This window comes from Lycorma delicatula, chromosome 1, assembly GCF_047948215.1.
Source record: "Lycorma delicatula isolate Av1 chromosome 1, ASM4794821v1, whole genome shotgun sequence".
In the NCBI taxonomy this organism is placed as follows: Eukaryota; Metazoa; Arthropoda; class Insecta; order Hemiptera; family Fulgoridae; genus Lycorma; species Lycorma delicatula.
Window position 1 is genome coordinate 339831288 of NC_134455.1, and position 16954 is coordinate 339848241.

The window sequence follows — 16954 nt, forward strand, 5'->3', positions numbered from 1 at the left end:
CACAGTATCTAATTTAAGGTCATCCGACCAGATATTATGAGAATGTAACGACTAAGCCGGGGACGCTTTGTGGGGTTAAATGGAATTAGTCGGTATTAATCCTTGCGGTGGGAATTTTCCATATTCTTCCTTTTAATTTGCCTCATAAAAACGGCATGCGTACACCTCTTTTTCCCCCATCGCGAGTCTCGGCGCATTAACTTTTAATTACAACTGACGGTAATGGTGAGAGTAGGCCGTATTACCGTGCATGGGATTACGTTACGGTTGAAAACTCACCTCCGTCCACGGTTTATTATTGTTTTATAAATTAATTTGAATCTGTTTTTCCGAGCTATGTTCTATTCAATTAAAAATATAAAGAGATAAATTAGATAGATAAAAGAAGTTTTTTAAATAATAAAAAATTTTAAAAAATCTTTTAGTAATAACATGATACATATTTGATTTTATTAATTTTCTTTTGTGTACCAGTGTCATTATTGAATGGTTTTTTATCGATTAACGAATTATCATGACATGCTTCTGACATGCATTTAAAATTAATTTTAGACTTTCTTTACGTAGATTTTTGAACGCTTTACATCACAGATGAACATTTATTCGATATACAAAATTTAGTTTACAATAATTTAAGTTTTTACTGAATAGATTTATTTCTAAAACTAATTTAATACTATCTTTTATTTTAACCTTAAATTACTGCTATAACGAACTTACATTAAACTCTACGGAAACTCTGTTAACTTCTGAAGTACATTACTTCAATGTTATAAATTATATCATCTTTTTAATATATCTTCTGCTGTTTACGCCGCTAAACCATTTTTATTTAGAATCCCATCGATTACCTCTGTGTCGTAGAAGAATGTGAATCAAGTTTTTGTTTAAGCATTGGAAAAATCACAAACTATATTTTTTATTCAGCTGTCCTTTCCACTTACCTTACCTTACCTTACCTTACCTTACCTTACCTTACCTTACTTTATAACTTTTTGCTTACAGTTCGTTCGTCATTACTAAACTTTTTTATTTATTTGTAGACCTCTTTTATTTATTTTAGCTTATTGAACTTCCAGTTTTGTTTCGAGATCGAGCATAGAGATTATTACACTGATGTGTAATATGCGTACAGAATTAATGACACCGGCTAGTGACGAAAAAAAATTGTTCGTAGGATAGTCGATTTTTTATTTGTCATTTATTCGACTAGTTCGATTCTCTATTTAACGGTCTTTAGAATAATCGTTTAACCTAAAGATGTTTACACGCCATATGGGTACCTCAAGTTTTGACTTGTTTGTGCCTATAGTCTTACTTTGCCTCTATTGTTTCCTTTTTCAGTTTTCAAACGTACATGTTCGTCGACATCGATCGCTTCAGCGTCGTGTATGTTGTTTGACGGGTAACGTACCCGAAACGATTCTCAATTCGTCCTTGAAAATTCCATATTCGTTCTCAAAAATAACAAGCTCGTCAGACCACACTAAGGAAATCTAGGAGGGAAGCGGTTTCCTGTCGCTTAGTTCACCAAGTAGCATTCACTGGAACATATCAAAATGCCGAACCGATCAAAATTCAAATGATTTACTTCATACATAGCGTACCGTAGGATTTCAAAGTGAACATCATTATTCTTAGATAAAATGACTCAGATTTGCGACTCTTTTACCTTAGGTTTTTTTTTCATTTAAAGTATAATAAAATTTGTGGCAGATAGTATAAAGCAAAAAATAAATGTACCCGTGTGCTTTCTTTATATTAAAACGGTCATTTATGCACGTCCTTGACACAATAGGAAAATTTCGGTTCATACAAATACGTTTAATAATTTCTTTTTAATCCTAAATTTATGTGTATTTGATAATTAACAGATAGTTTTCTACCTGATCTGTTCACTCCTGTCGTTTTGGATATTTCCTTACTTCGTTCATTCTTTGTAACTTTTCTATCTAAATAACAAAATCTTTAAATTATACGTACATACTACGTCTTCAATCTTTACTCGGATTTAGGTAAAATATAAAAAAATTTGGATTTGATACGTTGGGTTCAATAGGTTAGAGAAGATTAATATCTAATAATATTTAAACCATCAATATTCTCCTAAGCCGCATCTCATCATATTGATAAATGACTTTTGTTTTATTCATTTTTATCTTTAAACCGAATTTCTCTCTTCGTAATGTTCTCGTTAAATAATTCTTTTAACTTTGTTTTGATCTCTAAACTGAAGAGTGTATTTCTGAAAAATAAATTGTAGAAAATAATAGTAATATTACAAGGTTGTAACATTACTATAAATATAACAATTTAAATATCTATTTATCTCTATCTCCGGTTTCTTTTTAATATGAATAATTAATTTCCTAGATATATCTGAATTGGTACCTGGTTTTACGGTATTGAAATTTAGTACAGCATGAAAAATTTCGACCTTCTCTATCCTGAGGATTCTAGAATTTTCCGGATGACAATCCGCCATGAGGACCGGCCGCTTTGTTTGCCTATATTTTATTACATTATCCCTCGATCGTTTTCAAGATGAATTATTAAAAGAAAAGACTTTTTAATTGATATCTAAAAATTGCAAATAATTTAAGTTTTTTTTTTAAAAGTACACGTTTAATTTTGGACCCTATGGAAATATTTTGCCATCTAAAAAGAATAATTTACTAAGTATTCATCTTAAAATTTATACGTATAATTCTTTATTTTTAATATATTCTTAGTGAAACGCATAAGATTGCAATAAATTTAAAACTAGTAAGTGTATTACAGGAATATAATTTTATGTGAGCGAGATTTTTTCTAGCGATTTTAAAAAATGATAAAGTTACGCGGATAATTGAAAACTGGTTTTATATTTTTGTTAAGACTACAAAGCCTCCAAAATCCTGCTGTGTCAAGACACTTATCGATTGGCACTTTTAACCGTTCGACATTAATTATCTTATTTTGATCAGTTTAAGTCAACAATGTTTGCATTTTTCTAGCAACCGGTAAGGTTTCTAACTCGTATAAAAGTCCTTATCAAGGTAATAAAATTTTGAAATTCTATTCTTTACTCTCACACGAAGAAGAAATACTGTACATATTTTAATCATGTTTTATATATTGTACATTGTTTCCAGCCCACCTCGTGGAAATTGACATTCAAACGCTCTTGTCTTTAAGCACGACCTTTTCTGTCTTCCACCTGAGTCGCCCTTCTAGAGCGGTAATAAAATTTACAAATCATTTTTTGTTTTCCTTTAAAAAAAAATATTTTTTACTGAAGTTCAGAGTAAAAAAATATAAGTAAATTTTTTAAAAACTTAATCCATGAACTTAATAGAGAAATTTGAAGAAAAAAATTATCGGAATAGTTATTCATACCATACGAATTACGAACCACTGATTAATTTTATCGACACACTTCCACGTCAGAAAATATTATTACTCTTGAGATTTAAAATTATGTATGAAATAAATACATATTTTATTTTATTTAACACTGTTACTGATTTGTTTTTTTTTTTTTTTTTTTTTTTTTAGATATTCCCAGACTGTTATCATTTACAACACCCGGGGGTCGCACGGCGTTCTGTAAATCCTAGCCCTGAATATCACGAAAACCTTTTATCAGAAACACAGGTAAGTCATTTGAAATTAATTATTATGTAATTATAGTATTCTTATATTGTTTTTGTGTATTAAAATAAATTATTGAATATACTTTATTTAATATTTACATCTGATTGCAATCAAACCTATAGCTAGCTGATAGACGTGATATCTATATTACATTAGATATGTTTTTGCAATCTTAAGTAATATTTCCATTATTTTATAATTATTAAAGTAATGTTAATAAGACCACAGACCACCAGTTAAGAAGATTTAACATGAGTTGCAAAACTTTAGCCTAATTTTTGTAATAATATTAAATCGCAAATCGCCCGATGAAAGTTAAAACTGATGAAAACGATAAAACTTTGAAAATTAAAACTTCAAATTAAAACCGAAATATTTTTAGTGTACTTGATTAATATTCACTTAATATATAAACAGAAAAAATTAATATTTATTTTCGTCGGTTACAGAATCTAACACGTATTCCCTGTGTACTGAGCACATGCGTGTTTAAAAATTACTCGTGTAATACCGGCGCCTAAGATATTTAAGATATCTGATATCATCAGTTCCATTCTCTCGATCGGTCCTATTTATTTTTCATCAGCATTTTGATTTCATTTGATCCCATCCCATTCTTCTTCTACTTTGAAAATCAAAACTTTTTGACCTTTCGAGGGCTTTTGATAGCAAAGATCATGATGTTTATTGTAAAATGGAATAATGTTGTATTATTTCATTAAATGCATGTAAACCGAGTATTTTTATTTCCCGACGTTAGGCTTACGTAACTACGTATAAGAGCTAAAAGCCAAACAGCAGTTTTAATTACTAACGTTTGTAATTATAAATCAAGTTTTAAGAAACCAGTTACTGATATTATTCGTTCATATGAAATTTTTTATATATCTGTTAACGCCATAATTGATTTATGAATATCTGTTTAGATCTAGACTCTTGAATATCGCTGACACTATAATGCCGATTAGAGCGAATTCACATTTATGCGTTGCCATTGGGAGCATTTATGGGTGCGGTTTTTTGCGAATAGTTTTTTATCTATTAAATTACTAGTAACAAAATCGAGTTTATTTGCGGTTTTCGGTGAAAGGTAGATATATTTCTGTGCAATAGATCGTAAATGTCACCCATTTACCATTAACAAATTTTTTAAGTTCTGCGACCGGACCGTGTTCCTAAGATCTGTGTTTGATCTTTAAGTTAGTCCTAACGCACAAATAATTTCGCGAACGAGTGATTTATTTTACTTATCGTGTTTCATGAGTAATTAGTTATTCGTCTTCTTATGCGTTTTTTTTTCAGTCGAATTGAGCTACGGAATAAATAATTTATTTAACTTTTATTTTATTTATAAAAATTTACAAACAGTTTTAGAACGCTTCAAAATCAATTCTATCCTAAATTTATAAGAAGCATTAAAATTTATTGTAAAACAAAATGAAAAAGTACTATTTTAATGAAAAATCGAAAAATTAGTTTGTATTATCAGAAATTTTAATTAATCTCAGTCGTACAGTTCGAAATACCCGGTTTTCTTGAGTAGAATAAAATTAGTTGGCACTCCTTAACTTTAAATTTAAACAGATTAGAGATGCCGATTTTTTCCAGTTGAAGAAGAAAGTGATTCGTTGAGAAAATGGAAGCAAGATAAACAAAACCACTGTCACGTAAGGGGTGAACTTTAATGTGAAATATGAATATTATTCTTTATGCAATGTTTGTTAATATCTTTGCCGTGATTAAATATGCTTAATTCGGTTTAATAAAATCGAAAAATTAGAACATAAGTAAAATAGGGATGGTATTACGTAAAGTTAATTAAATTTATGCCAGCAGGAGTTGCTGTATCCTAAGACCAATTTTTATTCTTACCTGTTTGTGAATTTTAAAGATTTAGCTTATGTGACGATTTACTCCAGAAAAGAATAACCATATTATAATAAAAGAGGACAAAAGATATATAGCCGAATTGTTAAACAAAACTTAAGATAATTTTAAAAAAGATTGCGGTGTATTTATATAACGAATATTAGCTCAGTATTTGTAAAGATTGAAGAAATAAATTATTGCAATTTTCCGAATTTCATGATAAATCGAATGACATTTAAATCCTACAGATACGTAAATATAACACAAGGCAATAAATGTTATTATATGATATGACATGTAATATTTCAACCGGAAGACGAGTAAACGAATCGGAGAAAATCTATTTGTCATTTGTGTAACGCATATGATTGTGTCCCCGAGGAATAAATCTTGATTCTTACTTAACTGGTCTGTCAGTCATTGTGATACTAGTCTTATAAAGAAATAAAAGTCCTATAAATTTTTAAAGTTGAACAGCAATTATTATTGCTAGTAAGTTTCTGTAAATAATAATATTATTATTATAACAATAATAATAATTGCTAATTATTGCTGTTTAAGGTTTCCATTGATTTTTCAACATCAACCGTTTAAGGTTACTGTTTTTTCTCTTATGTTCTGACGATTTTATTTAAACGTTTTGTTGTAGCAAAAAGAATAATATTAATTTTACATTTCAAAGTCACCTTATGTGACACAGGTATTTATAGTTCACTTAATTATCTCTATGAATCACCTCCTTCATCCATTGAAAAAAGTCAGCAGCTCTATCTGTTTAAATGTAAAGTTATGGAGTACCAAGTAATATTATTCTGCCCAAGAATACCGAGTATTACGAACTTCACGAGGGTGATTTATTAAAATGTACGGTAATAAAACTTATAACTTACATAACTTTGACTTGAAACAATGTATGAACACTGAGCAGTGAACCTTTTACAACTTATTTCGGTTAATTATGAATGCTGGCTTCTGTTGTTGCAAAGTTTTATTGTCATATCATCATGTTTGGTCCTATAGTTTGATAAATTATAGTTATAAATAAAAATTCGCTATATTTATTTAAATAAAGTAATTATTGTCTTAAAGGAGAAATTAAAATCTACATTATCTGAAGAAACTACTTTAAAAACTAACTCGGTTCAAGTTTTATGAAATTAGATAGGTTTTAAATTGAAAAATTGAAATATGCGAACTAGTTAGGTTTACCGCTTTTCTTATGTGTGTGGTGAGCGTGTGGGCGCGCTTGTACGTGAAAGTACGTTTCAGTTAACGTAAACGTAAGATTTCAAACGAAGCAGAAATAAATCATAGGCAAGCTAGAATAAAATTTTCTCGCTTGACTTTGGTAGTTTTACAATTCGTTTGTAATTACACCTTCGTTGTAATCATATCTTTTTTCTGAAAATAATGTTGTGGGACGACGCGATTGTTATTATGAAAACCGTAACTATTGAAAGATAGTAAATTGTTCACCCGGCTGGAAAAGAACCTACTTGGAACTAATTTTTTTGTTTCAGTTGAAGAAGCATATTTTCGTGAAGACTGCCACAGAATGCTGACTGCTGTTGTAACCGACTTGTTTTAAAAACGCAGAAAAAATATCTTATTGAAATAAATTAAACTTCTGTCGTTCTGATATTTCGTAATTGTTATAGCATATCGAGGAGTAAACTAACTGCACGTCATTACGGACTCCTTGTTTGCTTTTCAGTATGATGTAAGGAAAGGTTAAAAAAGTATTAATCTAATTTCTTTACGACGTTTATAACACCGAAACACAATTATTGCAATATCTTCTCTTGCCGTTTTTTTCTTTTTAGCTTCCGGAACCACCGGTAAGGTATTACTTCAGAGGATGAATGAGGATGATATGTATGTAAATGAACTGTAGTAGTCTTATACAGTCTCAGGTTGACCATTATTGGGTTGTGTGGTTAATTGAAACCCAACCACTAAAGAATACCGGTATCCACGATTTAGTGTTCAAATCTGTATATAAAATTAACTGCTATTATAATATTCGAAACTCTACGATGATTGCTGTATTTTATTTTGTGTGTGCAAGGCAATAAATGAGTTAACTTCAAACTGCGTTCAAAATGATTAAAAACTTCTTAATATAATGAATAAGTTTTTAAAGTCGGTTATAGAAACGGTCAGAAAAGCGTTTGTGTAATTTACTTTTTATGCGTCTTTATCCTCTACTGTTGATCTACATATCACTTGCATCCTTCACATTTATATACAGACGAATGTAAATCTGTAGTTTGTTGAAATGAACTGCGTTACCGAACTGTTACACTGTCTTTTTAATTGTAACATCGTTTAAAATGAACCAAGAAAAATTATCTGTAGTCTGGTTTTTTGTTACAATTGATTTCAATGCAGACAGACGTAGTAAAATAGCTGTTTTGAGCTGGTAAAAAAAAATATATTGTAAAATTTAAGACCCGATTACTACTGCAACAAAAACTTTATACCACACAAAATAAAATACAGCAATCATCGTAGAGTTTCGAATATTATAATAGCAGTTAATTTTATAGTAAATTACACAAACGCTTTTCTGACCGTTTCTATAACCGACTTTAAAAACTTATTCATTATATTAAGAAGTTTTTAATCATTTTGAACGCAGTTTGAAGTTAACTCATTTATTGCCTTGCAAACACTAACTTTTTTCAAAAGTTTTGTAGTGAGGCCAGTAGTAAGTAAATAATATTTCTTTTTTTATAAATAATTATTCTTGTATAAACAAAAAGAAATAAAGGACCAACTAAAAGAAAGTACATGTAGATTTAAATCAATTTACCACCCAAAAGAGGTATTTCAAGTCTATTGAAATAATAGTCGCTTTATTACGGTAACACCGTGCAAGGACGGGGGAAAGAATCCCCGTTTTTGACAATTTTACTGCAGTGCAATTTTTATTTCATTAAATTTTTACCCCTGACGGCGCGTGTGCATCTTTCGACTAGAGGTTGTGCACTTTCCCGGAAACAATCCCGGTCAGTTTCAACGCGATTTTCTCGAATCGATTGTTATTTCCTAAGGAAGAATTTCTAAGGAAGACGTAACTATCTAAAATCGGTTACTATTTTCACTTCCTTGTCCGTACAAGGAAGTATTATAATCGCGAACAATTTACGATTTCAGCGTGACGTCTGTAGGTAAGTACGTAAGTATGTACGTATCTCTCGCATAACTCAAAAACAATTAGCCGTAGAATGTTGAAATTTTTTATTTAGGACTATTGTAACTTCTAGTTGTGCACCTCCCCTTTTGATTCCAGCTGACTGAACTAAAAGTATCCAAAAAAGCCCAAAATCCCCAAAAACTTTGATTTTGGGAAAAAGAAAAAGGGAAATAAGGAAAAGATAAATGAGGGAAGGAAAGGGAAAAGGAATGAAAAGGGGAAAATGTGGGAAATGAGGAAAGGGAAAACGGGGAAAAGGAATATGGTAAAAATGACAATGGGAAAAGGAAAGGGAAAAGTTATATTTTGTGAAGTTCCGTAATGTTCATTTTGTTAATGTTTTATCAAAATTTCAATTGTGTTCATTTAATCTATATATGTACTCAAATCTAGCAACAGCGAAACATTGTCGGGTCTGCTAGTATGATATAATATTAATCGGTAATAAGATGTTAGTTTCACGTTAGTCACGGTAACAGCTAATCACATTAATCAGCGTAGTATTACTACTGATGCACATGTGTAATCTAAATGTAATATTAGTGCGCGCGTTAATTAATAATACGTGTTATACTTTGTGTGTATCATATACATTTAAACAGTTTGTATTAATTATATAAACACGTAATGTACTACGTTTACATTTATAAGGCGATAAGAAATATTAAAAATTTATTTATTACTTACATAGATCATCTCTTTGTTTTCAATGAATTGCTATCCTCAGATTTTTTTTTTAAGTTTATTAATTAAGATTTTAAAAAACTTCGAATTTTTCTTTCAGTATAAATCATTTTAAATGATACATCTTTATTTATATTACTTCAGTGAACTGTTTTTGTTCTTTTGTCAATATGTATTAGATTACGACGAATTGTAAGCAAATATTCATAAAAAATTATTTCTAATTTGTAATCAACTTTTTATTATTTTTTATTTTATTTTATTATTATTATTTCAAATTTTCTATCCGTTATCATATACAGGTATACTTTTTATAGCTATTATAATCGGTTAGTTGAGTAGGAACAACTGCCATCATAAAAATTCAGAAAATTTCAAGTTCTAATTTATCATCCTTTGTTATGAAGTAATCAAGGATAATTAATTTTCTGTCCTTCATATGTGAATCGTATATTATTAATAAATTAAATTAAACGCCTGAGGTTGGTACAAGACTGTACATTTACCGGCACAGTTACATTACAATGATAAGTCGCTAATGACTTATAATTCATTAGCGATTGGTAAATAAAAGTAATAAAAAAAAATTAGACGCCTTTATTTTTCTTTTATTTTCATTGATTTATTTGTGACAATCACCACACATTTGATATAATAATAGTTTTCATCATATATTAACAAAATATTAACTAATTTTTCACCTCGATTTTGTAAAAAAGCTATCTGCTATCTAGCTAGATAATGGGAATCCCAAGGGATTTTCCGCAGAGATAATCATGACGTTATAAAAAAAGTTTATCTTTTAAATTAAAAAAAATATTAAGAATCAAGAATGAACATTTATTTGTATTATAGTATTATCGAACCGAAAGTCTGATAAACGAACAAAAATGGCTGAAGTTACTACGTATAAAATTATTTAGTTTTATAAAAAAGGGCTAAGAACATTCTTTATTTAATTAAGTGTTTTTTAATAAATTTTAAATTTCACAAAAGCTTACTGAAGAGTAACTCTCGAATACTTAAGCATTCATAACATTAAAAAAAGGTTATCTGATTATTTAGTGTTATAATGCTGCAGAAAACAGTATTTTGTAAATATGAAACGCGCGCACACACACTCACACACGGGGATTCGAGTTTTAATAGTTTCATTGCGTGAAATTCGAGGCTAAGTAAATAGAAATATACTACTCAGATTCCAGCTTTTCAAAAAAAAAGTTTCTTTTTCTTCCTAAATCATCATTATCATTGAGTAGGAATGATAGAATATTTTTTTTCCTTTTATCTCACCTCCGCTGAAGATAAAATGAAACAGATCACTTAGATACCTAGATGATGTAATTAATGTGCATTGTAGTGATGCAACTTGATGGAGGCTAATTTAATTTCAATACATACAGTTATTCACTTAAATGAGACAGTGTGTTAATAATGTCTTGATAATTTTATGTTTATTCTAATTATTGACTAGTTTTATTAACAGACTTCAAAAAAGGAGGAATTTATATCGATTCGACTATATTTATTTTTTAATTATGTTACGCAATATCTCCGACTTTAATAAACCGATTTTTACCACGTTTTTTCCGGAAGATCGAAAGAGTATACTTTCGGAATGGTCTCATATAAATTTTAACCAAATCCTCAAATAATGTTAGGAAAAATACCAAAAAAACAGAACGACTCGACACCGTTAGCTGCTGATCGCTCCCACCAATACAGTGTTGATCTGTTACCTGTATGACTAGGATTTAATAACAGTCCATATTATCATTGTTTAGTCTCCGTGGAAATATTCATGGCATTTCTTTCTATATTTTTCTTCCTTAAACAATCATTTTTTTTCTAAACTCCACCTACATTTAATAAACCTACATTTAATATTTATACAAAATTGTGAAAAGGTGTATTATTTCTAATTGCAAAATTGTAATGTAAATATTTATATTTATATTGTCCAATAATAAATTCTAATTTTGCAATATTAAATGAACATACAACAAGCTTCCAACCAACATCTCCCCGTATGAAGTGAGTTAAATATTTTAATTTTTGCAATAAATAATATTCTGTAGTTATTGTAAACCGGGTACTCGCAAACCTTGTCCAAATGTCTACTCGCAATAATGAAACCTATAAATTGGATAGATTACGCAGCCTCATCATTTCTGTGAGAGCTTTCTCATCATGTGGTTTATTTAATAACTTATTCGGGTCCAAATCAAACAAGGCGATGCTCTCTAGAGTTTTAACTTAACTAAGAGGGGCATAAATCTGCCCCTTGACAAATTTTTTCTTACCGAGTCTATTACTGCCTCGTCGAGAGTTGTACTCTGCAGTTTTGTGAACAGTTACAACCCAGCTTAATATTAGAGATAGCATTCTGCGCTCGGCATATCCGTATCCCTTTGTCGCTTGGAATACATCAACATCTTTCATTCTAAGACCAGTAGTCTCGTTATCAAATTTTATTAGCTAGCTTCCGGTAACTCTCCTTCCTCGTGCTATATTAAGCCGAGGCGGTCAGAACTCTTGCGTTTCGTTTGAACGATTGCTTATTAAACTGACATGATGAACATGACCCTCTAGATTTTCATTCCATAAGAATCCACTGTTGTACCTTCTCATTTGTGAGAGACTACATTCTAGTTGTTGAGAATTCTCTGCGGAATTATTCATGACATTTCTTTCTTTATTTTCTTTAAAAGATCATTCCTTTCTTAGCAACTTTCCTTTGAACGTCGCTGTCTCATTTGAGTAGCGCGTTTAGTAGGCCTACCCATATTTTAATTATATAAAAATGTATATATGTACTAGATACCACTAAAAATTGTGAAATAAAATAATGTATAAACAATAAAAAAAAACACAAACTTAAAAATAATTTTGTTTTTTTTTGTCTTCAGTCATTTGACTGGTTTGATGCAGCTCTCCAAGATTCCCTATCTAGTGCTAGTCGTTTCATTTCAGTATACCTTCTACATCCTACATCCCCAACAATTTGTTTTACATACTCCATACGTGGCCTGCCTACACAATTTTTCCCATCTACCTGTCCTTCCAATATTAAAGCGACTATTCCAGGATGCCTTAGTATGTGGCCTATAAGTCTGTCTCTTCTTTTAACTATATTTTTCCAAATGCTACTTTCTTCATCTATTTGCCGCAATACCTCTTCATTTGTCACTTTATCCACCCATCTGATTTTTAACATTCTCCTATAGCACCACATTTCAAAAGCTTCTAATCTTTTCTTCTCAGATACTCCGATTGTCCAAGTTTCACTTCCATATAAAGCGACACTCCAAACATACACTTTCAAAAATCTTTTCCTGACATTTAAATTCATTTTTGATGTAAACAAATTATATTTCTTACTGAAGGCTCGTTTAGCTTGTGCTATTCGGCATTTTATATCGCTCCTGCTTCGTCCATCTTTAGTAATTTTACTTCCCAAATAACAAAATTCTTCTACCTCCATAATCTTTTCTCCTCCTATTTTCACATTCAGTGGTCCATCTTTGTTATTTCTACTACATTTCATTACTTTTGTTTTGTTCTTGTTTATTTTCATGCGATAGTTTTTGCGTAGGACTTCATCTATGCCGTTCATTGTTTCTTCTAAATCCTTTTTACTCTCGGCTAGAATTACTATATCATCAGGCAAATCGTAGCATCTTTATCTTTTCACCTTGTACTGTTACTCCGAATCTAAATTGTTCTTTAACATCATTAACTGCTAGTTCCATGTAAAGATTAAAAAGTAACGGCGATAGGGAACATCCTTGTCGGACTCCCTTTCTTATTAGGGCTTCTTTCTTATGTTCTTCAATTGTTATTGTTGCTGTTTGGTTCCTGTACATGTTAGCAATTGTTCTTCTATCTCTGTATTTGAACCCTAATTTTTTTTAAATTCTGAACTTTTATTCCAGTCTACGTTATCGAAAGCCTTTTCTAGGTCTATAAACGCCAAGTATGTGGGTTTGTTTTTCTTTAATCTTCCTTCTACTATTAATCTGAGGCGTAAAATTGCTTCCCTTGTCCCTATACTTTTCCTGAAACCAAATTGGTCTTATCCTAATACTTCTTCCACACTCCTCTCAATTCTTCTGTATAAAATTCTAGTTAAGATTTTTGATGCATGACTAGTTAAACTAATTGTTCTGTATTCTTCACATTTATCTGCCCCTGCTTTCTTTGGTATCATAACTATAACACTTTTTTTGAAGTCTGATGGAAATTCCCCTTTTTCATAAATATTACACACCAGTTTGTATAATCTATCAATCGCTTCCTCACCTGCACTGCGCAGTAATTCTACAGGTATTCCGTCTATTCCAGGAGCCTTTCTGCCATTTAAATCTTTTAATGCTCTCTTAAATTCAGATCTCAGTATTGTTTCTCCCATTTCATCCTCCTCAACTTCCTCTTCTTCCTCTATAACACCATTTTCTAATTCATTTCCTCCGTATAACTCTTCAATATATTCCAGCCATCTATCGACTTTACCTTTCGTATTATATATTGGTGTACCATCTTTGTTTAACACATTATTACATTTTAATTTATGTACCCCAAAATTTTCCTTAACTTTCCTGTATGCTCCGTCTATTTTACCAATGTTCATTTCTCTTTCCACTTCTGAACACTTTTCTTTAATCCACTCTTCTTTCACCAGTTTGCACTTCCTGTTTATAGCATTTCTTAATTGCCGATAGTTCCTTTTACTTTCTTCATCACTAGCATTCTTATATTTTCTACGTTCATCCATCAGCTGCAATATATCGTCTGAAACCCAAGGTTTTCTACCAGTTCTCTTTATTCCGCCTAAGTTTGCTTCTGCTGATTTAAGAATTTCCTTTTTAACATTCTCCCATTCTTCTTCTACATTTTCTACCTTATCTTTTTTACTCAGACCTCTTGCGATGTCCTCCTCAAAAATCCTCTTTACCTCCTCTTCCTCAAGCTTCTCTAAATTCCACCGATTCATCTGACACCTTTTCTTCAGGTTAAAATTAAAAATAATATAATTATATTTTTAATTACTAACTAAAGTATTTACAACCAGTAACTATTTTTGAAGTCATCTATATAATACAAATCCTACTTTCAAACAATGCAAAACTGGTAAAGAAGTTTTATTGCAATAAAATGAGCTCTACGAAAATATAACACCACAATAAAAATGCGACATAAAAAAATATGACATAAAAATACTTTATAGACCCTCAAGTCTGTATATTATCACCAAGTATATATGCCTTTGCGAACTCAACATGATATAATCGCGTGATGCTCTCTCTTGTATGCTCTTGAGATCCCATTTTACATGTGAGAATTTCGAATAGCCGCCTAGCGGCCGGTTAAGGTTCTGACTACGTATCTTTGTTTAATCTGTGTTGGCTGGCACCGACTTCAAAAATAGTTACTTGTAAATACTTTTAGTTTAATAACAAAAAAAAAAAATATTATTATTATTTGTAACTCTTTAGTACTATTATTTTTTGAAGTCGGTTTTTATTTTTATTTTTTTTTATAAATTATTTTATAGTAAAGTTATGGATTACACCACAACACTTAAATTGGCAGGAAAATAAAAAATTTTACGAAATTAATTTTTGCATCAAACGGTACATAGAAAAACTAAAAGCGAAAGAGAGAAAAGGAATTTCAACGTAAGTGTGTATGTTTGTAAGCGGTTGCATGTGTTAACAATGGCAGTTATCCCTGAGAGTGATGACATAGCAGTTGTAGCGATGGTTTGGTTTTGGCAGCACCTTCATTTTACGCTGTCATTCTTCAATACTCCGTCTTTCGCACCAGTTATTTTCAAGCTTATCCGTAGTGAGTATAACGACTCACCTAACTAATAAAAGTTATTCTTTCAAGAGCCTTCATTTTGTGACTGTAACTGTTGTAGAATAAGAATAGAAAATAGATGATAATAGAAAATAAATTAGTTCCAGCCTTTTTTTTTCTAGTTTACAATTTATCTTTACTTTTAGTTACGGTTTAATGTTTGGATTTCGATAGTTTTAAAAAAAAGGATTAGTCCTCAAATTTCAAATTGAATATAAAACGATGAAAAAAAATAAAATTGTTATGTAAAAAATATTAATTCCGTGTTTTAATTAACTTTACTGCCGATTAAATACGTATCGTCCTCTGTAATTCATTTATTTGTTGATTCACTACCAGAAATATTTTGTTAGGGAGTACTGAATTCTAAATTTTTACAGTTAATGAAGAAAGCAGAGCTATAAAAATTTTGTTCCTAGCGTATTTGTACGAGTCATAAAATAGTGTTAACTGCAGCTTTAATTTAATTTAATTTAATTTTTATAACCTTTACTGAATGTAACCGATGATTGAATAATTTCGCTAAAAAAAAATCGTTTTGAATATTTTTTTATAAATACAATTTTGGTTATACTCTTCTTCGCAAAGCAACTTTAATTTGGCCCAAAAACTTCTATTTTTTAGATATATAATTTTTTAATTTTTGTGTTATTTTTAGAATATTTTAATATATTTTTTTAATGAAGAGATTTTTTAACGTTTTTACTCGTGACTCTTTTATGGATCGGTTCCTTTGTAAGTTTTCCCTTGTGCTATAGGAAAAGAGATCGATAAATATCGAACCGGGGATCTAATATTAAAAGCGATTATAATTTTTTGATTATAATTATAATTCATTTATTTGTAGTCGCATCAACAATTAAAGTCATTAATTACTTATCAGAGTAATGTAACTGTACCAGTAAACGTGTAGTCTTGAACACTCAGGCGGACCATTCCTGAGACATGTGGTTAATTGAATCACCAAATCAATCGCCAAAGAACACCGACAACCACAATCTAGTATTCAAATCCGAATAAAAGCAACTACCTTTATTCAGATTTGAATCCGAGGACTTCGACTTCGAAATCAGCTGATTTACGTCGACGAGTTTACCACTAGACTATCCCCGTGAGAGGTTGTTTTATTTTTAATCCTATAAAAAAATTGGCAATAAAGCTTGTTTGAGTAGTTTTATTGTCTTTTATAGTTTTTAGATAAATATGCTTGCCTAGCGGTATGCTTCATCAGTTCAGATATTCGAAGAAAAGCTAAAAATGAGAACTAATTCAGATTTTCAAATTCTTTTCTCACAATCTTCTTTTCGTTAATTTTTACATTCAGTTTTATAGGTGCACAATTTAAAATTTAAAAACCTAAATTTTAACTGAAATAAAATCTAAAATCAATGTTACAGTATTTCATCGACTACATATGTAAATTTCTACTCAATTTTACTTCATAATTGCGCTTTTTTTCTTTTTTCTTGCTTGTTTGTTTAACCTTCGGGACCACCTTTAGGTATTACTTCAAAGGATGAGATGAATGATTTGTAGCGTGTGTTTCGATTTGCCTGACCGGGATTCGAACCCGGGACCTCTGGATGAAAGGCCGAGACGCAACCACTCGCGCCACAGAGGCCGGCTTATTATTGCGCTTAGATAATATCCTATGAGAAAACCGAATAAAAATACATATGCGTAACCTACAAAAATATAGTAAGT

General features: G+C 30.4%; 1 protein-coding gene across 5 annotated transcripts in view; it reads left to right on the top strand.

Annotated features, from left to right (window-relative positions):
• The window catches only part of LOC142334331 (furin-like protease 1), a 427570-nt gene that overhangs the window by 324486 nt on the left and 86130 nt on the right, over positions 1-16954 (top strand). For all 5 annotated transcript variants that reach the window (XR_012758822.1, XR_012758823.1, XM_075382285.1 and 2 more), the window contains exon 3: positions 3538-3636. Coding sequence is in view for 3 of the 5 variants with exons in the window: in XM_075382285.1 (XP_075238400.1) it covers positions 3538-3636 (99 nt within the window). In the remaining 2 variants the exon portion in view is untranslated. The remainder of the gene's footprint in view (positions 1-3537; positions 3637-16954) is intronic.